The sequence below is a fragment of the Thunnus albacares genome, chromosome 16 (assembly GCF_914725855.1).
Source record: "Thunnus albacares chromosome 16, fThuAlb1.1, whole genome shotgun sequence".
NCBI lineage: Eukaryota > Metazoa > Chordata > Actinopteri > Scombriformes > Scombridae > Thunnus > Thunnus albacares.
This window is the reverse complement of record NC_058121.1, coordinates 12,025,505-12,051,326: the sequence shown is the minus strand read 5'-3', so window position 1 is coordinate 12,051,326 and position 25,822 is coordinate 12,025,505. Positions and strand designations below refer to the sequence as shown.

At 40.2% G+C, this 25,822-nt stretch overlaps 2 protein-coding genes across 2 annotated transcripts in view; one reads left to right on the top strand and one right to left on the bottom strand.

Annotated features, from left to right (window-relative positions):
- The first annotated feature begins 75 nt into the window (after positions 1-75).
- esr1 (estrogen receptor 1) lies at positions 76-14,910 on the top strand. Its single transcript, XM_044329967.1, has 10 exons — positions 76-1,595; positions 2,315-2,740; positions 3,690-3,910; positions 4,843-4,959; positions 5,590-5,771; positions 5,949-6,102; positions 8,404-8,542; positions 9,643-9,776; positions 10,540-10,723; positions 11,752-14,910. Exons 1-10 carry the CDS (start codon positions 1,585-1,587, stop codon positions 12,056-12,058), a joined length of 1,875 nt encoding a protein of 624 aa, XP_044185902.1. The 5' UTR covers positions 76-1,584; the 3' UTR covers positions 12,059-14,910.
- syne1a (spectrin repeat containing, nuclear envelope 1a) overlaps positions 14,080-25,822 on the bottom strand; it is a 144,537-nt gene continuing 132,794 nt past the window's right edge. The window contains exons 136-150 of the mRNA XM_044329976.1: positions 25,591-25,741; positions 24,853-25,035; positions 24,553-24,690; positions 24,057-24,248; positions 23,430-23,748; positions 22,400-22,468; positions 21,788-21,924; positions 20,538-20,664; positions 20,221-20,435; positions 19,467-19,673; positions 18,950-19,078; positions 18,417-18,680; positions 18,210-18,299; positions 17,527-17,585; positions 14,080-15,618 (exon numbers count right to left, since the gene is read on the bottom strand). Coding sequence (XP_044185911.1) covers positions 15,327-15,618; positions 17,527-17,585; positions 18,210-18,299; positions 18,417-18,680; positions 18,950-19,078; positions 19,467-19,673; positions 20,221-20,435; positions 20,538-20,664; positions 21,788-21,924; positions 22,400-22,468; positions 23,430-23,748; positions 24,057-24,248; positions 24,553-24,690; positions 24,853-25,035; positions 25,591-25,741 — 2,572 coding nt within the window. The 3' untranslated portion in view covers positions 14,080-15,326. The remainder of the gene's footprint in view (positions 15,619-17,526; positions 17,586-18,209; positions 18,300-18,416; positions 18,681-18,949; positions 19,079-19,466; positions 19,674-20,220; positions 20,436-20,537; positions 20,665-21,787; positions 21,925-22,399; positions 22,469-23,429; positions 23,749-24,056; positions 24,249-24,552; positions 24,691-24,852; positions 25,036-25,590; positions 25,742-25,822) is intronic.

Sequence of the window (25,822 nt, the reverse complement as noted above, 5' to 3'; positions counted from 1 at the left end):
CTTTTTTCCTCACTGTTGTATTTAAAAGCATGAGATGTGAAGTGTGAGTAATAATGATACTCACACTATTTTTGCAGCACTCTTGCAAAGTGTCAAATGTTGACTTAATTAGCATTTTAATCCAATCTATGAAGCTAGACTGTTTTTCAATTCATCCAGCCAGATATTTAAAGATTCATCTGTTCACAATGGAGATAATCCATCATTAGACTAAATTCACTAGTAGTGTTTCATTGTTGTTACCTGTCAACCTTTCATATACACTACTCTGGGTCAGGTTGGACCTAAAAACACAGCCAACAAAAAAGCTGGAAATGGTACAACTTGTGCATTACAATGCCACATGAGCTGGGAAAACTGAACGACATCATTTATGCTGCAAATGAGTCATTTAGGTGATTTAGTGATTTCATTTCTCACCCTTCATTTTCCTGTTTTCTAATATAACAATGTCTTCATTTTATCCCAGGGAAATGCATAAATATATATATCATCATCAGGGCTACTTGTTTTCCACTTGACCTGACATGTCCTGAAAATTGGGCTGTTTACTCAAGAAGGATGTTGCACAGAGAAGAGAAAATGAAGCCTCTGTGCCAAATGTTGAGTTTTTCCTCAGATGTGAAGGTCAATAGTTGCTTGTAATCATGTTTATCTTTAAGTTCTTTCATATTGATGACAATGAGTGTCTTGTATGACAGTATCACATGGAAATGAGCAGATTTTAACTAAATCCCCAAATTACTTTTTTGTGATTAAAAAAAAAAAGATTTGAAAAACATAATCTAATCTTTTGCATTTGTGTGCAAGAAGAAATAATTATTTGAAGTTGTATATGACATTTCACCTTGCTGTAATTGATTACATTTTACACCAGCTATGAATGTTACAAAATAATTCCTAAATTTATAGTGTGTTATTAGTTTTCTCAGAAGTATTTCAACTCACAAGGTTGTTTTTTTACCTTGACGCCTGGTCCCAAAACATGCAAGGACTAAAAGGATCCCTGACAATCACAAACCTGGAGCTTTTGTGCTGTAAACATGAACATTGATTCCTTTAAATCTTAATTTGCATAAATACTCTGCCCTTTTCTTTGATTTTGTTCTATTTGATGTGTGATTTAAACTGAGAAAGTAATGATTAACCAGTTCATATTATGTCCCAAAATACATATCATCCTCTTTTTAGTGAAATGTCATGAAGACCATCAATTTTCATCAATTCTCTCTGTGAATTTCTTTGAAATGATTATAAAAAGATAGAATTTAGATCATACAGTCTTATTAAAATGACCATCAATTCCCTCATTTTGGACTGGTTGTGTAATTATTGGCTGTTGAAATAAGTTTTGACCTCTTGCTCTGTTTACTGTGTTACGGTGACCTGGCACTTAAACACATGTATCGATTTGGCTGCATCTTTAATTTGTTTATCCTCTTTTTTTAACCTTTCCACTGTTCCCATTCTGTCCAATAAGCCCAGCTAGATGTCTGAGAGTCAGAGAGATGGGAGAGGCAAGCAGAGAGGAAGAGAGAAGACTCAAACAGTCCCAGTATCACACAGCAGATATGAGGATGATTCATGTGTAAGAGGTGAGTAATGATGGTTAGATTTGGCTTTCATTTAGGCCCAGTTTATTAAAACTGTTGTCCTAATGTTTCTCATTTCCACAGTGATTTGATTTACTGCTGAGTCTCAGGTGTATTCAATAATCTGGCTACAAATAGACTGGTCATACATCATGCTGGTAGTGTGCTGAATATCAGCTAAATGCACGATAAACATTCATAGAAAGCCCAACAGCTGTTTTCTCTAGATAGCAGCTGCAACCAACAAAAGCTTTCCAGCGTAAAACAAAGATTAAGTGGGAAGAGAACATTTTTAAAGTGGTGTGAGAGGGGACAGAGAAGCTGGGAAATCACCATTTCATTGTCCATCTTTCTTTTTCTTTTTGCCACCAGCCTTCCCTCCCTCCTACATGTTAGTAGAGATGTATTAGAGTAAAAGGCTCCGCTGACAAAAAACCTGAGGGAGGTTGGGAGGAGTCTTTTTGTTTTTTTGGGGGGATCTGGGTGGGTGGAAGCTCAAGTCAGATAGGGCAGTGGGACTGGAAAAATAGTAAACCCTTCAAGTTGCCTGACAGGCTGTATTGGAAAGAGGAAAAAAGAAGGCAAGAGAGACAGAGAGTGCGAGGAAAGAGTAAAGAGAGAGGGAGAACAGCACTCGTCTCCACTCCCCCCCTCCCAGCAAATGGGAGTGCAAGTCTAAATCATGTTGCTTATCAGTGCTGTTGTGCTGTGATGTTGCTCAGGCAGAGCCCGGCGCAGAGCAGGCAGCCGTGCGGACCAGTACTCAGACCCAGGATCAGTCCAGCATTCTCAGAGCTGGATACCCTCTCCCCACCACGTCTCTCACCTCCACCACGTGCCCCCCTCAGTGACATGTACCCTGAAGAGAACCGGGGTTCTGGAGAGGTAGCCACTGTGGACTTCCTGGAGGGGACATACGACTATGCCACCCCCACCCCTACCCCGACTCCTCTTTACAACCACTCCACCACTGGCTACTACTCTGCTCCTCTGGACGCCCACGGACAACCCTCAGATGGCAGCCTTCAGTCTCTGGGCACTGGGCCCACTAGTCCTCTTGTGTTTGTACCCTCCAGCCCACGTCTCAGCCCCTATATGCACCCGCCCAGCCAACACTATCTGGAGACCACTTCAACACCCATCTACAGGTGAGGGAATACAGTTTCTCTTTAGATCAGTGGGGAAAAGTGCTTTTTATAGTCTTAGAATACTATTAGAATCAGTTAGTGTATTTCTGGCCATTACTTAAGTAATGAATCTCATGAGAGGGTAAACAATTTGTAACAGACACCTCCTCCAGTGCTTGAATCTGTTTTGTTTGTGCTGTTTGCTGATTATGTAACTGACAGAAACAGTGCAATCAAAACATCAATAGACCTGCCAGAGTTTTTACATCAGCAAATTCCCTTCACTCACTCCATCAACACAAATTGTCATTAAAGAAAGCCATTTCTCAGTCAGTTTAGCTTCTTTGTAAGAATTAATTTATACATTTTCTGCTCTATCACCCTTTTTCCAATTGCATGGTAGTTGGAGGAAAGATTTGTACATAACTAGAATTAATATCTTTCACTCATGAATTATGGCTCTGGAATTCTGTTCAATCCTAAAAGGCTGTCATAAACAAAACATAATTATATAACAGAATTGTTGTTTAATCTTTTGCTTTATACAAAACATTGCCATTATCTCTATAGAAAGGATCAAGCTTTGCCCTGGTTTCTAATTCCAGAGATTAAGGACTTTGTCAGGGACCTTGAGAAAGGAACAATATGTAAGAACAACGGAAGCACACAAACAGATTGTTTCCTGACTCAGGTGGAAAATAGTACTCTGCTCTCGTCTCAGCCACTGTTAAACTAAAGTCTAGTAAATGTTGGAACTGATGCGGAATCAAGCAGTTGGCTCGAATATTTTTCAGCAATTTTTGCAAAATGTCCATCTTTATTTTATGGCAAGAAAACAATTGATATACTATGTTCATAGCATTTTATCAGCACTACAATTTATAGTCACTGTCATTTTTAAAACACTAAATTATCACGTGAATATGTGATATTATTTAACTGAGCAGTTGAAATCCCTGCCCTCATGCAGGTCCAGCGGGCCATCCAGTCAGCAGCCGGTATCCAGAGAGGACCAGTGCAGCACCACTGACGAATCATACGCCATGGGGGAGTCAGGGGCTGTAGCCGGGGGTTTTGAGATGGCCAAAGAGACGCGCTTCTGTGCAGTATGCAGTGACTATGCCTCTGGTTACCACTACGGGGTGTGGTCCTGTGAAGGCTGCAAAGCTTTCTTCAAGAGGAGCATCCAGGGTAGGTAGACTGTCTGCTGCATCCCTTTGTGATTGATTACTGTGGATACAACTCTTTAAACATTACCTGTTTGTTGAGGGTTGTGTCTTATGTTGTCACAGTTTAATTGTTGAAATTTCATGTAAAAATGAGCAAGAATTCCTAAAAATCCACAGATATTCTACATTTAATTAAACTAAGAAATACTTATGATTGAATTCTGTCTTTTACTATATATGTTGTGGAAAATTTAACTATATGAAAAAACACAATAACTCATTAAGGCTGCTTCAAACACAGAGTCTTATACAGGCAAACATGGAGCGCTGTGCCCCATAAAAAAGAAAGCAAATGTAGTATGGTTTTAATCTGGTTCATCTGTGAAATCAAAAGAACATTAACAAAAGAGAAAATAAAAGTTTGGATGATAAAGGGTGATGATTTAGTGTGTCAGCAGTTTAATAGGCTCAAGGTTATTGATATGACTGGGCTTGTAACCTGGCCAAAGAAGCAAAAAGGATGTCATAAAATGTCACATTGTGAAACTGAGATTGACTGTTTTGAATTAAGAGAGTAGAATTTATTTATTATTACTATTGTCCATCAGTTTTCCTCTCTGTTTGTATCCCATGGCTTTCATACAACGTGATGTTCAACCTCCATGTGCCCCTGCCTGTGTGTGCAGATAAAAGCTGCATCTGCTGTGGGACGCTCAGCCATGTTTGTGATATGATGCTTTGGCATATTGATGCAAAGTCTTGCAATGGAAGACAGGTCATAAAGAAACCAATAGTCTCCATGGCAATGACAAAGCAAAGATGCCACGTTTTAATTTTCTCCATCTCAGATCCATTTAAAATGGGAATAGACTGTTCCTGGCTGCTAAATAACCTAAATCTAAACTGAACACCCAGGTGGGGGGGCTTGAAGTAATAGATTTTCTTCCATTTCAGGTCACAATGACTATATGTGCCCAGCAACCAATCAGTGTACTATTGACAGGAATCGGAGGAAGAGCTGCCAAGCCTGCCGTCTTAGGAAGTGTTACGAAGTGGGCATGATGAAAGGAGGTGGGTAGAAACACCAGCAGACAGCAGATTTGACATCTCTTGCAAGACAAACCTCTTTTTTATTAGTTTGATTTTATTGAGTGTATTTTTTTTTTTTTTTGCTGTCTGTTACCAAAGTTAATGTTTATTTTCACATTCTGGTTACCAGTTTCTTTTTGGGTTAAATTGTCTAATGAGCCTACTATTTCTTTTTATTTGCACAATTTGTACTTCTCTATGTTCTTGTTATGTCAACAAAATGTAATTTAGATGCTTTCTTTATAACTAATGTTCATCTGTCAATCATAGCTTATTGCTCGGAGGATTGGTACAAATATGAGTGTGCTGGTGGATGCAGATAAGCTTGAGACTAACTTTAACATGACCTTGAAGTGATTTCCTCTTAAGGAGTACAACTACTGATTAGTACACACCCACATTTTTGTTTTCATACTTCTTGAATCACACAGGCATCCATATGATGTGCACTATTAGATTTTTTGGAAGGAACAGGTCATGAAGTTATGTGTGTCAGCTGTTGAGGGAAAAGCCTGATTAATGCACATTTGTAATTAATTGTGTGGATGCATGTGTGTGTTTTTTCTGTGTATTTGCAGTTTATTTTGTATTATACCCTACTGTGTCCTCAAGGTGTGCGCAAAGACCGTGGTCGTGTTTTGCGCCGTGACAAACGATGGACTGGCACCAGAGACAAGTCCACCAAGGAGCTGGAGCACCGAACAGCGCCCCCTCAGGACGGGAGGAAACGCAGCAGTAGCAGCAACAGTGCTGGCGGAGGAAAATCATCGATAGCTGGCATGCCTCCTGACCAGGTACTGATTCATGTGGGGAAAATGAACATCTACAGCAAATTTTATGGAAATGCAGCCATTTGTTTTGTTGGTCAGGGGAAATTTGACCTGAAAGTGGCCCTAGACAAAAGGTCAAAGGATCTTAAATATTAGAAATCATCTTCTTAGACTGACTTAGTTTTTCTCCTGTGGCCCCAGGTGCTCCTCGTGCTCCAGGGTGCTGAGCCTCCAATATTATGTGCCCGTCAGAAGATGAGCCGACCCTACACCGAGGTCACCATGATGGCCATGCTCACCAGCATGGCCGACAAGGAGTTGGTCCACATGATCGCCTGGGCCAAGAAGCTTCCAGGTTGGAATAAATGAAATACTGGTTAGCATGGCAAGGTTGCAACACCACCAATAAATCAATAAATATATATTTTTTAAGATACTTAAAAAAAAAAAAAGTTTTGAGTGAAATTGCATTAGAAACAGATGAATTTATCTCACCCCTCTGTGAGACCTGTTTAAAATATGCATTTGAATTTAAAGGCTGACTTAATTTACTTAAGATTTTGGTTATGCTAGTACAAAACTATCATAACAGACAGTGTCACTGATCAGTGACAATGACTTAACCAGATGCTGAGATTTGGCTTTCATCTTCACTTTCTGGTCTGTACTGTGTTATGGAGGGAAAACCTGCCACTGACTGGAATTGTAAGACTCTCCTGAGACTTATTTTGGAACTAGGAGTCTGGTGATGTTCATGTGCTATTAACATCAACCATATCCTGTCTGTAACCTGGTCTGTAGTGAATTATTACAGCCCTCTTATCATTGCACCAGCTATTCTTTCTATACCACATTTTGTACATATAGTGTAGTGATTAATTTGTCAGAAGCAATGTCCTGGAAACTTGTGTTAAATGGCAGAAATGCTTCTGCAGATTGTGAAAAGACACCTACAGTTAACTTACACTGTTACCTACAGTTTAGTAAATAATGCACATTTCATTTTTTGCTACAAAATGTGTGTCAACTCCAAGCTACATGTGAATATATATATATATATATATATATATTCATATGTAGCTTGGAGTTATATATATGGAGTTATATATATATATATATATATATATATATATATATATATATATATATATATATATATATATATATATATATATTTTTTATATATGTATTTTTTTATTTAAACCTGTTTAAGACAGACAGGTTTTATCATCCCACCACCTCAAGCCCTCCCTCCCACCCTCCAGATTCACTGCTGTGTTTCATTATTGACAAGTTGCAAAAAAAGTGAAAAGATAAAAATACAGTTACTGAAAAAAAGAATAAATAGATCCCTTCAAGAACTGTCAGAAAGACTCTCAAGATTATCAAAGTATTGGATTAAAAGACCCCAAGTGGAGTAAAAGCCTCCCAGTGCAAACTTTATTTTCTCAATGTTCAGAAACATCATCAGGTCTTTAAGCCAATTTAATGTTCACTGGTTTAGGTTGAACATTGAAAGTAACCCCAAAGATATCTGTCCAAATATTTGGCCTCAAGCTTATACCTGTGGAGACATTCACAAAAACTTGTCCAGTAAGTAAGGTTACCTGCTCTTTAGTAAAACTAAGGGCAGGTCCAAAACACCTTGACATCTATGTATGTGTTGTCTAAATTAGGATATATTTTTCAAAAGCTTAGAAACACCGTCTTTCTAAAACATTCAAACGTCTAGATGTACTGTGTGGCAGAGGTTGTTGCCTTGTATTTCACTGCTTAGACAACAGTTTGTGATAGGAGACCTTTATAGTAGAAGTGCACATGGACACGCGCACACACAAATGTGGAGCCATTACAGTGATGGTAATTACAGTCATCACCTTGGAGAGGATTGTTTGGCCAATCTGCTGGCACCCCATAGAGCTTAAATGCAGTATAAGACACATCACCCTTTCGCATGCGTATACACACATGTGCACAGACCTACACACAGCAACAGGCTCTCTTAGTGAGTAAATCCTGATTTTGAGGTATTACAACCTTGTGCGTCACTAAAAGCCCAGAGGCACACAGTTTTAATTGCGAGGGGTCCCAAACAGTGTGCAGAGGGGACAATGGGAGTGAATTGGCTGTAATTACATATGAATTGAGACAGCTGAGTGCCAGCGATAAGGCGCCTTATGAGAGCAGAGAGATTGCAGATGGTTTCATTTAAGTAGCCATTCCCTGCCAGAAAAAAAGAGCATATTTTTATTTTTATGAGTTGGTAGATAGTGCACAGAAATATTTAACCCTGAGAGTGTTAATATTCCACACCATGCCCACCGCAACAAATTATCATCACTGATAAAGCACCACTTATCAACATCAGATATTTTTTCTGTGTTTGGTTTTGGTCTGGATGCCAAATAAATGCTGTGATCAGCCTAAAAGCCATCAACACACATTTTGTCTGGAGTTTATGAACAACAGTTTTTAGTGATGGTTTCTGGAGTTAGTCAAAGATCTGATATGGATGTGGGACGATTGTTCAAAGCTATCAGAAGTGTCAAACTGACTCCAACTAGGTGTGAATCACCCTGCTGCTTCACGGCAATTCTCATTGTATACTTTGTGTGTGTGTGTGTGTGTGTGTGTGTGTGTGTGTGTGTGGGGTTAGGTTTCGTGCAGTTGTCCCTTCATGACCAGGTGCAGCTGCTGGAGAGCGCGTGGCTGGAGGTGCTGATGATCGGGCTCATGTGGAGATCCATCCACTGCCCTGGCAAACTCATCTTCGCACAGGACCTCATACTGGACAGGTAGCGAAGACTACCGCCTTACATTTCTGCAACATGCACCTTTCTATACTTTCGTCTCATGGTCCTCACTTTTACTCCCCATTTCTCTATCTTCCTCTCACACTCACACTGATCTCAAGAGTAATACATCAGCATTGTAGATTTTCCATTTCACACCTTGCCAGCCATTGTGCCATCCCAACACGTCCATCGTAGAGTGAAAGACTAATTACATGTTCCCCATGGAGAGGAGAGCAGCATCTCTCTAACTTGAAATACCCCTTCATCATTACAGTGCTGAGCTGGCAACCAGGACAGAGATTTAATCAAAACCTCAGTGCAAGGAATGATGGAAAATGAATGATGGAAGGAGAGGCGGAGGGAGAGATGACGGAGAAGGAGGTGAAGGAGAGAGAGCTAAATGACAAGCAGAGAAGACGAGAAAATAGAGATGCAGGGAGACATGACACATGGCTGTTTTCTGCTTTGCAGGCACAGCCTGTTCCCTCCATTCCCCCCGTGTTCAAAGTAAACAAGCTAGCCAAACCACAGTATCTACCTCAGGAAAAAGAGAGAGCGGAGACAGAGAGATGGATGAGGGAGACAGACAGACAGACAGACAGAGCTTTTACCCTCTGATGTGCCTGATGGTCCCATTTGATTCAAAAGTGTATTACAGAGTATTATCTCTAAAACCTGGTCCCCGTGTGAGTGTCCTCACCAATTGGACATGATGGCTAAAACGCTGTGGGTCAGGGTTGACAAATTCCCTTGACTCTGTGCTGTCCAAGTTTATCTTGCACTCCAACCACTGGATATTATCCATCTTTCCATCACATTTCAACAGTGCCGACAAATGGAGTGTTGCAGTGATTCAGTCCATTAGTTGTTTATTTGGCCCCTCTTTGGACGGTTTCATGGTCGCAGATGCAGTCAGGTTCTTATTCCCCTGATGGTGCACTGCAGCCCAGAACATGGACTCTGTTTTTGTCAAATGCACTCTTGAGTTTTGTGTTTTACTGAAATAATATTTATTTTTCGTGTCACTTACAGCCTTGCTTTTTAAAGAGATAATAAATTCAAAAGAAATTGCTCATGTTTTCTATGATTCTGCTCTTTAGGGATGAGAGCACCTGTGTTGAGGGTATGGCTGAGATCTTTGACATGCTGCTGGCCACCACGTCCCGTTTCCGCCTGCTCAAACTCAAACCTGAGGAGTTTGTCTGCCTCAAAGCTATCGTCTTACTCAACTCTGGTGAGGCAACATGTATGAGTGTGTGTCTTAACTTTGTCTGCCTGTGTTTACAGTTTTAGTCACCTTCTTTTGAAATATTTTCACAATCTAATGCCTGGAAACACTAACAGTGAACAGCAGAGACACTTTCTTAATAAAAACATAAACTCCCTATTTTTTTATTATTATCATGCACAGTTCTGTTCCCACACACACCACTTTGTCACAGGTTTCCATCTCTGTTCCCCAGAGTAAATATTGAACAGTGCCAAACTACACCCACAGAGGTGTAGCTCTGAACACTACTCAGGCACATTAGGTGAACAGAGTGTTCTGGAAAAGCCTGTACCGTCAATATGCCTGATAACTGTTCCCATGACAACATGAGAAAGCACAGAGGGCTTTGTTTGTCTCGGAAATTGAGATATTCTATATGAGAAACTGCATAGACTGAAATACCAGTGAGATGACACTACTGGCACAGCTGCTGGAGCCGGATGAACTTTTGATTGCTGTGTGGGAAATACTGCAACCCCAATTAATGCTCCGCTCTTATATGCATGTCTGAATCAGATCTATTATCAAGTAGAGGATAAACATTGTTGGTTTTTGTTAGTTTGAATCTGACGTCAGTTGAGTGATGTTTATCATATCAGGCCATTCATTTAGCACATGAGCATCAACTTATGAAGTGTATTACTCCCTGCTTAAGTCTCTGTTAAAGAAACGAAAAAGTCCATTAGCTTGCAAATCCGCAGTAAGCTGATGTTTTTTTCTCTGTTAGGTGCCTTCGCTTTCTGCACCAGCACAATGGAGCCTCTACACGACAGCACGGCAGTGCAGATTATGCTGGACACCATCACAGATGCTCTGGTACATTATATCAGCCAATCAGGATGCACCGTCCAGCAGCAGTCGAGACGGCAGGCCCAGCTGCTCCTCTTGCTCACTCACATCAGGCACATGAGGTGACATTAAATTAGAAAAGGTCTATTTTGGTTTTTGCCGTACAGTATTAGAAGTCTTTCATTTTAGACATGTTCCTCTTTATCATTTCACAGTTAAGTTTTAGGGTTATAAGAGCTTAAAATATAAAAGCTTCAAAAGGGCTAGGGTTCATTTTAGAGATATCATTGATTGTCTATTTTCAGGTAAGCTGATTTTAGCACATAACAGCTAGACAGATGCTTTGCCTTTTTTAATTTTAAAAGTTATTTATATTATGCAGAAAATATCACAGCATTAACTATAATAGAACCATTTATTCAGTGAAAAGGGTTAAACTGGTACTTAAAGGATAGGTTTGATTATCAACAATATTACATATAACATGAAAAGACCAAAATCAACAATGAGTTTATCAATAGTTTTGTTTGTGTGGCTGAAGACTGACTTAGCGTATTCATCTGTGCCACAGACCTCAACTGTTATCTATTTAAAGCACATCACTGAGCCACATCACTGCACTGGGTGCCATGGTCCTCCATTACGATGAACAGCAGTACTGTGGTGTATTTTGAGTCAGTCCCACTTACATCCTGCATCCTGCTGCTGTGAATACTTACGAGAGAATCAAATGTGCATAAATCTACGTCTTAAAATAGTCCTCAACAAATACACAGTTTACTCCTGTTTGAGTAACGTTTGCTGAAGAACTACAGTACCCAGCTGTTTTAGGAAATTATTTGACCTTTTTAAAAATGAATGTATATATTTGATGCCTGTTTTTAAAGATGTACGTCTTCGGGGATGACTGGGGCTTAGGGCTGAGTGACATAGACAGGATAGAGAAGTCAGGAATAGATAGAAGAATAAAGAAGTGAGAAAATATTCAGAAAACCTTGTTGGTTTTGGAGCAACTGAAGAACAAAACAAATTGTGTGTACAGTGTTGCTCAAGGTCTTCAGGGATGTAGAAAGCCATCTGAAACTTTGCTCATTTCTTGACTGATTCATAAACTAATTCCTCATCTCTCCCTCCTTTACGCTCCCTGTAGCAACAAAGGCATGGAGCACCTCTACAGCATAAAGTGCAAGAACACAGTGCCTCTGTACGACCTGCTGCTGGAGATGCTGGACGCTCACCGCCTCCACCGTCCAGTGCAACGATCTCAGTTCGGGTGTCAGGCTGACACCACCAGCAACAACAACAACAACAGCAACAGCAACAGCAGCAGCAGCGGCAGCTCCTCCTCAGCAGGCTCCAGTTCAGGAACCCGAGAGAGCCATGAGACCCCAAGCAGAGCCCCCCAGGGTCTAGGCGTCCTGCAGTACGGAGGGTCTGACTACACCCACATCCTATGAGACGGAGCACAAGCAACATCTGAAGGTCTTATACATGTCAGAAGTCATTTTTATGGATGATGTGTGTAGTTTAGAACAAGAGGGCTTTGGGAATGAAAGATAAACGTTGTATTTGAATTAATTTCATGAGATGATTATTTATAAATTAAGTGATTTTATAGTTGTGGCTGTTTAGGTAGAAATTATTCCAGCAGCAGCAGCAGCAGCAGCAGCAGCAGCAGCAGCAATTATTCACTTCAATCTGAGTTTAAATGCGGTTAATCTTCTACGCTGCCTTTCATATCTGTGATTTTTAGTCTCTAATAGCTTTACAGACCAGCTCATTATTTCCAAAATTGCAAGCATTAAGTCATATTGTGGCACTTTGTTAGCTACAGTAATTTGAAATGAGAAGCAGCTAATTTATCATTTTATTCGCCTCAACCAAAGTGCACTTCCTCTTGGGTTTAAGGGGCTATTGGGCATTATTTTCACTTTTACATTTCAAGGATGATTGCACACTGAACTATTATGAAACTGGTTCAAATAAGTGTGTAATTTATATTGTGTTAAAATTGCTAGGTGAAAACAAAATGTCAGGTATCAGGTCTAATGTGCACACACAGTTTCAAACAAAAAAAAGTACATAATTACGAAAAGAAGTGTCTGAGGATAAATCCACTGTGCTGTTGAATTTTAAATAGCTACAAATTACATGATCAAATCCTACAGCACTGATTACATAATGAAGGAAGTCAAACAGTTGTTGGGTAACATCACCTTCTTCACAGCTTTTTGTGTTTAGGTTTGTTCTCTGTGCTTACTTGCACCAAAGTTTTTCTGAATTTGTTTTGTCTTAAATATGTGTGCGCATGTGTGTGTGTGTGTGTGTGTGTGTTTGGAGGTAAGACTGTGAGAGAGAGTGAGAGTGAGATTTGAGACTCCAATCTGACTTGATGCATAGATTTTTGTCTTGATGCAATTGTTCAACATTTAAAATACATGAAAGCTTCAACTGGTTAACTATTCATCCACTAATTCAGATGAGTTTGGCTGGATTTACACACCTGAAAAATCCCAAATATCATAATGTACATACACATGTAACTGTTTTCTTTTGGACAGATTGGACTGAATTGGATCAGATTTGAAAGAAGGACCCTTCTAGTCCTAGTTCTGAACATAACAGCTACTTTCTCAATTGTTTTGTCCACAAAATAGAAAAAAATGCAGCAAATTGCAAAAAATGTTCATCAAAACTTACCAGAGCCCAAGATGTTGTCTTCAAGTTGCTTTTTGTCTAAACAGCCCAAAACCCAAATGTATTCAAAAAACTATCACATATGACAAAGACAGTCAGCAAATTCTCACAACTGAGAAGCTGAATTCAGACATTTTTGCTTGAAAAATTGTTGATTATTTTTTAACTAACCAATTATTTCACCTCCATGAAGTACTCAAAACATGCTAACTGCTGAAGAACCTCTCTTCTTTAATTGAAAGGAGGGAAATAAAAATAAAAACATGATTTTTGAGTTATCCACATGCCTTAAGGTCTATATTGATACTTAAACCAAGGTCACGATCATTTACCCATGATGAGGACTCCTCTGCCCCTTAATAAAGCAAATACTTCATTGTTTTATGTCCTGCATTACCACTTAGAACAATGTGAAATATGTCAAATAATATGAATAAATTTGGCCATTACACTGTCCGTAACTGTAATTGCAAACACTTAAATGTGGTAATTCTAGGCAATTGTTAGGATGCTGCAGGGATATAAAAATGCTAAACAAAACATTGTGGTTAGAGTGAAGTCTGTAGTTGTCACATCTGATCTGTACCACTTACACACACATATGTATGAAAAGATTCCATACAGCATCAGAAATTTGGATTTGGCCATTAGAGCTGTGAGTGTAAATCCAGTCAACTCAGACGTGACTGTCATTTGTTTACTGTGCATAAAAATAAAAACATCAACTTGGAAAATACTCTCATGTGACACTGATTTCCCTGAAACCAAGAAAACACCAAAGTAAATATTTCATGTTTTATTATTTGCAAAGAGTGTATTCTTCATGAAGTCGGCATTAGCAAACTGTACATACATAAATAACCATTTTCATATTTCATCATTTTTTACAGATTCTGGTGTCTCATCACGGCGGGATAATTATCGCCGTTATAACAAAGCACACTATGTCATGTCACAGCCGTCTACTTCAACACTACCAGTGATTGTTTGGCTTTCTTAAAAGCAGGGGACTTGCAAGTGCATGCTCAAACAGAAAGATAAAAAAATAACTGCCTGTATTCAACATTTCAACAAAAATATACAAATCAATTGAATTATTTTTTTTAAACAAGAGCTCATATCTTTATCATAATTGCCCCAGTTTATTAAATACTGAAAATAAAAACAGGAATACAAGCCTTGGCTTTTTGGGGAAGAAGTCGGCCATCTTGGCTGGACGGCTTCAGTGCAGTACCTTCAGACAGTGCTCATGTCAGTGCTATAGGTTCAGATTTTAGCTTTAACTTCGTATGAAAACTTACTTTCCAAATTCAAGTGGGTTCTTTTGAAATCTGTCAAGCAAAAAACATTAAGCTACCTCTCATCCTTAGGAGAGTACTCCTGTTTAGTTTATGTCTGTGCTGTTTCAGTTGTTGTGTCTGAGTAGGTTTTCAAACATTTTAGAAAGGATCTCTTCACATCTACGACTGTGAATGATTGCTACTCAAACTGCAAGTCTACTCTACAATTTACAGGTGAAATACCCCACACTCAAGGTGGTGCTTCTGCTTCATCAATACTAACAATCTAATAACTGATTGAACACTAAATAAATAGTAGCAGCACTGGATATCATGGACAAAAAGCACGGTCGACTTTGGCTCCCAACATACAGTATATAAATAGTGCTTTGTTTTTCATTGATTTCACAGGTTTCTTCAGAAACCTTAAAAAAATAATATACACATTTAAGTTAAAACAGAATTAAAACAACATGAAATATTTGGATTGGGGTAGGAGAGGGGGTCTCCAGATGAAGGTCCATTTGTTCTGGAGAGTGGTGGTTTAAAGGGTTGAGGTGATTTCAGGACAGTGTGTGTGCAATGTTAGTGAGAGAAGTCTTCATATCACCTCTGAATCACTTCATAACGCATGTTGCTCCCCAACAGGGGAAGAGTTTGTTGCTTTTAGGGCACGGGGTGAAAAGGAAACATTCACAGGAGTCAGTGGAGTCCTTGGCAAAGCGATAGGTAGATATTCAGCTAGGCCTCATATGGGCGGAGGTCCGTTGGTGTAGCGCAGCATGGGATGGAAGGAGCGGGCGAAGTTGTTGGCGTGGTGGCAGCTGTAGTCTTCCTCGGTCATGGGCACAAGGCAGGCCAGGCCGATGAGGAGCAGGAGGAGCAGCTGGACGGGGAGCGCAGCCCTGAGAACCCGCAGCAGGAAGGACTGGCTCTTTGCGGAGGAGGAGGAGGAGGAGGAGGAGGTTGACGAGGAGACGCCGTCCGGAAGGTCAGAACGGGAGGAAACGCAGCCAGCGGCGCCTGGTGATCTGCTCCGGCTGCAGGAAAACAGGGACACAAGTTAAACACAGAAGACAACGTACCTGAGTTCATTAGTATTTGCAAATCACTGCTGTGTTGTGAAAACCTTGAAACTCCGATTTTATTAACTTTAATGTTTTTTCTAAAATTGAGGGATTATACACTCATCTAAAACAGTTTTTAGTTAATTAAAAACACTTGGAAGATAACAAAATACTTTCCAGGGGTTGTTTTATGCAATGGAAAGCATGTGAAGACAAATTCAATATATTTTTTTTGATTGATTAGCTTCTTGATGTCTTGAATTCCTAACAATTAGTTAAAACTAATTAGTTGATATCTTTGTCTTTAGGAGATTGAGATGGCCATTTTTCACTTGTTTTGTGACATTTTATAGACTAAACCATCAATCAATTATTCAAAGAAAATAATTGAGATGAATCAATCAGGAAATTAATGTCTCTATTCTGTCATTTTTTGTGGGTTCAAAAAACATTCGATTTGCAAATACTTGTTTTACTCAAGTCTGGCAAAAGAATGGTGGTACAAAGAGTCAATAGGAAGAAAAGCAAAAATACTAAAAATGCAGCAAATAGACCAGATCCAACAGGTACAGAGATTAAGAGAGTTGAACACAGAAGAGACACTAGAAGGCTCACACACAATCAGAGACACACACAAAACTCCCACGAACACACAAAACAAAATATTGAACCACAAGCACTGGTAGATAGCCGGCTCTGTCTCACTGGGTGGGGAAACGCTCCGGTTTTAGAGCAGAGTGTGTGAGAGTTCAATGCCACGTCTCATTCCAAACAGAAGCAGGAGAAATGTCAAATGCCTCTCTGGAGATTTCCACTGTCAGAGCCAAGACTCGAGGGGAGGAACAGCATGTTCTCAATGCGGCTCATCTTCACTGAGGCTGAGGGAGGGTCAGACACGCTGACACCCCTCCAGTCGCTCAATCTGCAGCCTGCCAATTTCATTTAGTCCTCCTACATCCTACAGATAGGGCTGCTGTGAACATGCATGAGCACCATCACATGATGTGTGTTTATGTATGTGGCTTAAGTTTTATGGCCAGGCAACCTCTCTCCTGCTTCTCTGGATTCCAATTTCCGCAGGTCATGAGTATATAATAGAGATTCCCTGCTTCTCATCCAAAGGATGCTATCTGGGGAGAACAAACACATTATTTTATCTACATTTAAGGCCAAGGCTTCACCAGGCCTGCATGTTATTGTTGGCATTTAGTGGAAATTATAGAAAGAATCAGAAATGAGAGGAGAGTCAGAGGTGGGAGAGTTAAAAGGTCTGGAAAAGAAACAGAGGAAAGAAAGCGGGAGTTAATGAAGAAGGAAAAACTGCAGAGGTTAATGTATCATATCCTGTGTTAAAACTATGAAGAGAATGAAACAGGAAGGAAACATGAGAAAGAAAAACATCTGAAGGAACAGAGGAGGAGTCAGTGAAATTCAGATAATGCCATCTAGTGGGTGAGGAGGATACTACAAAGTTACTCAGAGGAAGGAGGCAACGTTTCATGATGCCATTCAAAAGAGCAAAGACGAGCAGCGGCAGAGCAAAAGTGAAGCAGTGAAACAAAACATTTAAAGATGAAAGGGAACAGCCTGATGTAGGCGATTCCCCACTCGTTTAAGAGCTGATAACATGGCCTCTAGAATAAGGGAGGATCATGGAACGCAGTGTTAAAGCCTTCAAAACCAATCACTTGAGGAAACTACAAATCAATTGATCAGATTATTACATCCAATTATCCAAAATCTACTATAAACAAAACACGATTGATTGTGATTCATTGATTTTCTCATGGGTTGTGTTAATAAAAAAAATCAAGTTTCTTGTTGGCCGTAGTTTTGGTTCCATCATCATCCCGTCTTTCTAGAGTTCAAGGGGAGAGGTACCTGTGGCGCGAGCCGCTCTCAGGGTGTCCTGGGTGGGCCTGACTACTTTTGCCTCGGGGCTGTACCGCGTAATGAGCAGGGAGGGGTAAAAGAAAGAAAAGAATGTTTCAGTCAAGGGCAAATAAAGACAAAGCCTCAGATGAGAGAAAAAACAACCAAATAACATAAAGAGAGCCATAACATCGCTAGAGGAAGAATCATCAACGACCAAAAAGCAGCAATGTAATCAATGATGGTGATTGAATCTAAGAACCAAGAAATCTGGCTTCTCAAGACTAACTCCTGAAAAGTCAAATCCAAAGAAACTTACAAAATTAAATATGTTGAAATGCTATTTAAACAGTCAATATAACACTTAGAATATGTTTCTTTTCATGTGTCTATTCCAAAATGAGAAATTAATGAAGATTTTTTTTATCATAGTGCAACGAAAAGCCAGGTTGTCTTGTGTATTTTTGGCAGATCTACATGGTGTGGACAGCAAAAACATCTCAAACAGGGGTGGTGGTGGGGGGGCAGCAAAAAATCTTTTTGTGTACATGTTAGCAGAGCAATTGAAAAGTGGTAAATGGGATATCTATATGGGGAAAAAGACAGGAGAAGGTAGATTGACAGTTTTATCATTCTCTCTTATTGTGAAAAGAGGCTGGCCCCCCCTACTGGACATTAAGAGGAAACATTACCAATCGTTTGCGACTTTGGATGGCTGCTTCTGACACAGGACCAGCTGATCCACAGATTTCTGATTTGCCAACAGGCAAAGGTAAGAAATCCTGAAAAATAAAGAAAAAAAACACATGAAACTGAATGACAGTCACTGTAATTGTTAGATATATTTTTTATGTCAACAATAAAGTGATTCCTCTGTGAGTCATTCATCATCGTCTGACCTGCCGTGTGTCTGCGGCCTCCAGTCTCCTCTCCAGCCCTTCGAGGTCAGAGCTGACCTCCCTCAGGAGCAGCCTCAGCCTGTTTGAGATCACGTGCACCTTCTCCTGGGCCTCCAGACACTCGCTGCCCTGCGGCTGGATCTCCTCTGAGGCCTCCGACTGGAGCAGCAGAGTTTGAGGTTTAGTGTTGACCAGCAGCTGAGCCGACAGCTCCTGAAGGGACGACACCTTCTGCTGCGAGTCCAGCAGCTCACGCTTGATTTGCTGCGGCACAATAAAAGGAGACAGATTCACAGACGTGATCAGCAATCTTTGTCATTGTGATACAATTTTTTCAAAATCTAAGTTGTCAAATCTGACGAGAAAAGTAAAAGCAGCAACAGCCTATCATCACAGCTGTTGCTCAGAAATCCGCCTCCCTCCTTTGGTGCTCGGACCTCACTTTGGGAACTACTGAGTTTGAGTCATCCACTCACTCCAATCAGATACTGTACAAGTCTGCTGTGTACAGACCTGGTATTAGAGAGACGTACCGTCAGTGTTTTGTAATGAGCTCGTAATGTTTCACGATCCAGGTTGGGAGGGATGGGCACCACCTCGTTCCTCCTGCGGTCGATGTTCTCCAACCACAGCAGCAGACCGTGACTCATCTCATGGAACTCCTGAAAGGAAAGACGGCATCGAATTAGTTAAGTTTTTGTTTTAAATGAGATTGGAGTATCTACTACTGTGCAGATCTTTCCTTCCTATTAGTTAAATCATTTTTGCCATGATTACACTGGATAGTACGGATGCAATTTGAGAAAATTTCCAATATATTCTTTATTTAATCTATAAATTCTATTGGAGTCATAAATGAAAATGCAGGAAAAACAGATTTCAATTTATATAGTTTTGCAACCTTTTAGCTCTATTGCAAAATTCTTGTGATTCTATAAAAAGAAAGCTTTTTTTACACAAGTAGGTGCAACATAAAAGTATAATCCCAAAATCCTGTTATTTTGCATCTTGTCCTGGAGTTATTTTGGGTGTGTGTGTCTATTTTAGTACCTGGCACTGCATCAGTGCTCTCTGCAGCTCCTCCCTCCAGTCCTCCAGCGAGGTACCGAGCCGGTCCCAGCGTGCGTTCATCTCTTTCAGTCCGTCCCTCAGCTCCCACGCCTCCTCAGAGTCAGGCTCTGATTGGAGAAAATCAGCACTGCTCAGGTTGATAGACAGGACCTCTGACTTGTGGGCATCCATCGTCTTCTGCAGCTCCTGAGAGACGAAGAGCAAAGAATTCAGAGCGGCATCTACACATGTGGGTCAAGAGGTTATTTATAATGACACTGGACCATGAACCAGACTGGACTGTGGAGTGCTGCGAGATAAAAGAAGCTGAGAATAGATGCGGTGCCAACATACAGAGTGAAGCAGGATGGTTGGAACACATGAGATGTGGGTTAGTAGAGCCCATACCGGCTTCAGAGGGTCGTATTTATAGAGTAGTGATATCTTGTTTACTGTAGTGCTTTACAGGCAACAACAACTTTGATGATTGTGTGTTGACAAATAACTAAAATGCAAGCAAGTAAATGATCATAGAGAAAGGTGTTCTTCCTAGCTGCCGAGAGATTCTGGCCCATAAATCAATGTCCATGTTGTATAAAACCTTTCGTTACATTTTGGCAGAAAATCCTATTTATCAAAATCCAAATTTCTTATGTTTGAGATGTTTTTAGAATATTATTTTTTGTCAAACTCTTGTTGCTCAGATATAGCAACTGAAACAGACAGCTGAAACAGACAGACACAGCACACAAACCCTGAGCTTCTTGATTCTCTGCTGGATGGTTTGGATGTCGGTGCTGAGATCCAGCCCTCGCAGCTGGTTGAGTTCGGCTTCAGACTGACCGAGCCAGGCCCTCATGGTCTGCAGATCTGAGATCAGCTGCTGCCACTGCTGCAGGTCCTGCTTGTGCTGCCTGTGTTTCTCACTCAGAGACTGAGCCTGCATCAGCTCCCAGCGCTCAATCACACCTGCGGAAAAAAAATCCAAGATATCGATTTAACACAGCTCACACAGTGTTTGAAGGAGGAACGTCTGCAGTGTGTGTGTGTGTATGTTTGTGTGTAACTGACCTGCGCTCTGGGTGTCTGTGCTGGTGGGGTTTGTGAGTCCCGGCATCTCGTCCTCGTCTTCTGTCAGTTCTCCCTCTGCTCTCTTCACTGCGTCGATGCTGCCGCGACACTCTCCCATCAGACGCATCTGGAAGGATAATGTGAGTTTTATGTATTTAGATAAAATTTTTCAAAAATGTTTGATCTTCTTTAAGAAGTAACAATGTGTATGAATAAAAATAGAAAACAAAAATAGGTGCATAGATGACAAAAAACATAAATGAGTATATTTTATATATATTATATACCAAAATATTTGGTAAAAGAATTTTGTTTATGTAAAGTATCTTATGAAAATGAAAAGATTGAATGTTAATTAATGTTTATATAAATACAGTTTCTACACATGCATACTAATAGTTGATATCCTTATTGGACCAAAACCACCAATGTGGAGTGTCTATGGCTTATATTTGATGCAAATTCAAAGTAATAAATCTTTTGATAGAGACATTTTGAAAAACTAGGTTCTTCATAAAAGTAAGAGACGTCCTTGTTCTGTGTCTGGCACCACAGAACAAGTCAGAAGTAAAAAAAAACCTGGGTGTTATTCTTGATTCTGAGTTAGATTTTAATTCACACATAAACAATGTTATAAAGATTTTATCACCAAAGAGATATCGCTAGAGTTAGACCCTGCCTTACACCGGAAGATGCCAAAAAGATGACTCATGCTTTTGTATTGCCTGGATTATTGTAATACACTTTATTCAGGATTATGGGGAAAAAAACATTGAGAGGCTGCAGTTTGTACAAAATTCAGAAGCCAGGATTTAACTAGAATCTTTTTTGTTTAATTGGCCCTCATGTCTTCTTTTTATTACCTGTGTCTTTGATTTGATTTTCTCCTGAAAGCACTTTGAGCTTCATTTTAAGTATCAAAGGTGCTGAATAAATAAAGTTTATTATTAATTTTTTTAAAGGGGAAAAGAGAGATTCCAAAATAAAAGTTAAAATGACCACAACAGTACAGTGAATTGACCATAAATAACTGTACACAGCTCATAAGTGCTTTTTAACTCAGATTCTAAATATGCTGGGACTTAAAATGAAAGCATTAATGGTGATTTACAGCCAAATATTTTTCTACGATAGTCTACCTGTGACTTGGGAGCACAGCATGTCCCCTCTCTCTGTGTTACAACTTAGTATTTTGAAGACTTTAGTGTGACAGGGTAGTAAGTACGTAAGCATGATATTCTAAGACTCACATAGCCCATGTATGTGGAGTCAACGTCGGGGCTGGAGCGGTTTGCAGAGGCCTCTCTCTGCTGGAGGTGGTACCGTCCTGCATCCAGAGCCTGGTCCAGCTGTCTTAGACTGGCCTCCAGCTGGCCCGGCTCACCTGCTGCACACAAGCCACAAAAAAACTACTAAGGAACATTTTTAGATGACTGGATGACTTTGTTTAGCATGCTGATGGTGTGGACTGATGCTGATAAGTGTTTAGACGAAATGGCATGCATTAGTCTGAAATGCAAAGTAACAGCATGTCATGACAGAGACGAACACAGAGGTCGAGTTTAAAGACATTAAAGAGTGATATTAGCTCTGAAATGAATGATAAAAAATAATAAAAAATAAATAAATCACAAGGACACAAATGTAGTGGATGAGATGAGCATTTAGTGAACTCAGCATGCAATGGAGTCATCTTTGCATGTTGATATACAAAGATTTTTTTTATTTTGGATGGAAGGACATGCAACTCAAATGATGCTTCCTAGTGTGGTAGTATTAGACAAGCATGTTTTCGTTTTAGATTAGGGCATGCTCTCCTGACTCATGCTGTAGCATTCCTTATTAGTGCTGCTGTTTCCTACCAGAGGATGATTTCAATGTGTTCTCGGTCAGTTTTATATAGGCCTCTGGGCTCTCTGGAATAACTACATCTGGGAAGAGAAACATACAATATACACTTTTTATGATGTAGGTGTGACTGAATGTGATAAATGTCCTAATTTACAAAGATCTGGCCCCGATGTCCTCATGCCAGATGTGGATCTTGACCCCAGTGATCTGTATAGTCTGTGGATTTTGTTTCTGTCACTATCTTAATGTTTCGTCTGTTTTTATTTTCTATGAAATCTCATGTAGGACATTTGTTCTTTTCCTCATTAAAGCAAAGGAGTTTTACAATTTTAACATGTGCTAGAAATTACTTCACTCGAATACTTCTAGGTATGATTTAGAGACTCCCCTTACTTAAAAAAAATGTACAATAGATGCCTTGTTTTCACATCAAAAAGTTATCACATTACAATACAAAAAATACATGTTCCTGTCCTCATCTATTGCTCGATAATTTATTATTTCTCCACCAATAAAACAACCCCAATCTTTTCAAAAATACAAAAATTACACAATAGTAATTCCAACAACAAAGATCTATAAAGCAAATGTAGTTGTTGCCATACTGTATAGCTAACAGCACATTCATGTTCTTCTTATCTCATCGCTTGTCACCGCTCATACACAATTACATCCCATCTCACAGAAAATATAGTTAAAGATGAGTGATAAGTCCAAGTAAAATCCATTATAAATGGGTGTAAAAATATAACAAATCAGAATGTTTCCATACTGAGCACAAGGGGTCACCAAAGTGTCTGATGATTATGATTATGATGTGAAACACTTATGGGAATATATAATAAAAAGAGGGAATATCTTTTTGGAAGAATGCAGTTCAACCCTCTAGAGCTCCAGAAACTTGAATCTATGTCCAAGAGCAATAAAAGCTCATGGTGGCTCTACTCCTTACAAAAGATGTTTTACGTTAGTTTTTCCTTTTATTTCTCTCCCATTTTAATATAGAATGATATATTAAGACATTAGAAAAGTCAGACCAACCTGACAGCACCGTGGCAGCTGTCCTCAGATACTCATCCTCCTCCTCTTGCCCTCGGCTCCTTTCCCCGTGGCCCCGTCCTCCTGGGCTCTCCAGATCTCTGCTCAGGTCATAGTCATGGTCCCACTCCAACGGGATGGAGTCCACACTGGCCGGCGTGTCCCGGCCCGAGCGGTCTGCCCGGATGAGAGCGGCCGTACCCGACGCTTGACGGCTGGATGTCCGCGGCAGAGAAGAGTCGCCCCACTGCAGCTCAGAGAGGTCGCCACCTTCCTCCATTTCTAACTCTCTGTCTGAACCATCGAGCTCATCGTCAGCCAGCTGGGAGAGAAAGACAGAAAAATGTTAGAAAATGGTGGAGAGCAAGCAGAGTAAAGGTTACTGAATTTCAAACTAAAGTACAAATCCATTTAAGAAGCAGAGTAGAAATGAAAAGTTTAACAGTGCGGATACTTTAAAGTGAGCATGTGTGTTGTACTGACTGTTTACATTCTAATAAACTCTGTTCTTTGTCAGCTGTCAGCGATAAACTATGTTGGACATGTTGTCAGCATGTCACAGATGGTGAAGGAGAGACAGCTGTTGTGTGAATTGTGTGAATGTGTTTACTGTGAGTCTGTGTAACTCACGGGCAGACGTGTGAGTTTCTTGTAGTATCTGTCAACTCGTCCAAAGACCTCCTGGCAGTATCTCTGCAGTTCCTCCAGCTCCTCTTCGATTACAGCTGCGTCCAGAGGTTCACTCTTCTCGATCAGAGCTTCACCCTGCCGGAACACCAGCTCAATCTTCCCCGTGTTCAGGTAGATCTCCTGCTGGAACGCCTGAGCAAACACACACCGCAGAGGTCAGAGCACAGGAGGGCCACATCTAACAGTAATTTTGATTTTTGGATAATCTATCTTCTGAATAATCAACTAATCATGTATCTAATAAAATGTTCAAAATATTTACTGTCACAGTTTAGCCAAACTTGATGTAAGACCTTAAAATTGTAAATTTACAGTGAAGGTTTTGTGTTGAAACATTGAGTCTTCATTTCACACCTCGGTTGTGTTATTTATCATGCTGGTCTCACCAAACTTAATTCAATATTCAATATTCAGACAGTGTGTTCCTCCTTCGTACCCTGAGCTGTTTTATCTTGGCCTGTACGTCACACTCAGAGAAATGCTCGATGTTTGTCAGCTGGAGGTCCATCTCAGTCAACCACACCAGGATGCTGTCTCGTGCCGTCTCAAACTCCTCCCTCTGGCTGATGAAGTGCTGCATGAACAAAGATCAGACACAAATATACTTAACTGCACTGTGTTTCTTTATCTTTTTAAATTAATTGAAGTATTTACATTAGACCCAAATGCATTGAATTGAACAACTACTGGAAAACCTCAGAGTCATTAAGTCAACACTGTGCACATGTGATGTTACCTTGAGTCTGCGTAGGATGGCGGCCACCCTCTTCTGCAGGTTATCCCATCGCCTGTTCCCATCATGCACCATTTCTCTGAGTCGGCAGGAGGAGTCGGTGCGGTTCTCGCGGGCCAGACGACGGTACTGCTTGTTGATCAGCTCCAGCTGGGTCAGACACTCCTGCACCTGACGCTGGAAGGCCTGTGACAAAAAAACACATATCCATAAACACACAAATTATAGCTGTAAAAAAAGGACATATTTACTTGGAAATATACACGCAATATATTATTATTTTTTACATGCATGCATAAAAAAAACTGTTAACAAGGACTAAAATGCAGTACTGAAATGTGTTGAGAAATTCTATGTTTAACTCAAATGAACTTTCCAATCAGGCACAAATAGGGCACATGGCAAGGGCCCAGACCAGACAGCCAGCAGGAATGTGCACGTGCAGAGTGATGGACTGCAGCAGCTGAACAGACCAGCGCAGACAAGTTTGAGTAACATGAGACACTTTTTTTCTCTTTCTGTTTCCTCTACCCTGCAGTGACTGTGTCTGTCTGTACTTCTTTTTGCCAACATGGAGAAATTTAACATGTGACAGAAAACTTTAAAAACATCAACGTGTGCACATATTAATACATTACGTGTAAAACTAGACATGCATTGGCTCTGTATATTTTTGTAAGTGACACACTTTCAGCTGTATTTTACTTTCTCTTTTTGCTAATAAATCTGAAGTAAACAAACCTCAAACTTCTTGAGCTCCTCTTTTGCGACGGTGTAGAGAACTCCAGAGGAGTTAGGCAGAGCTGCTGTCCTCTCTGAAGTCTTCAACCACTCCTCAAATCTGGAGTAATCATCCAGAAACTTCTGCCACAACCTCCATGTCTCCTCAATCCTGCACAGAAACGATTCAGATATGAGGGAATTCATGTCATCAACTGGTGTGTGTTCAGAACTGGCTGATGGGACCTCATCT

Coding starts and splice junctions, on each gene's coding strand:
- esr1 (XM_044329967.1), top strand. Junction 9,777..10,539: donor TATCGTCTTACTCAACTCTG/GTGAGGCAACAT, acceptor TTTCTCTGTTAG/GTGCCTTCGCTTTCTGCACC. Junction 10,724..11,751: donor ACTCACATCAGGCACATGAG/GTGACATTAAAT, acceptor CGCTCCCTGTAG/CAACAAAGGCATGGAGCACC.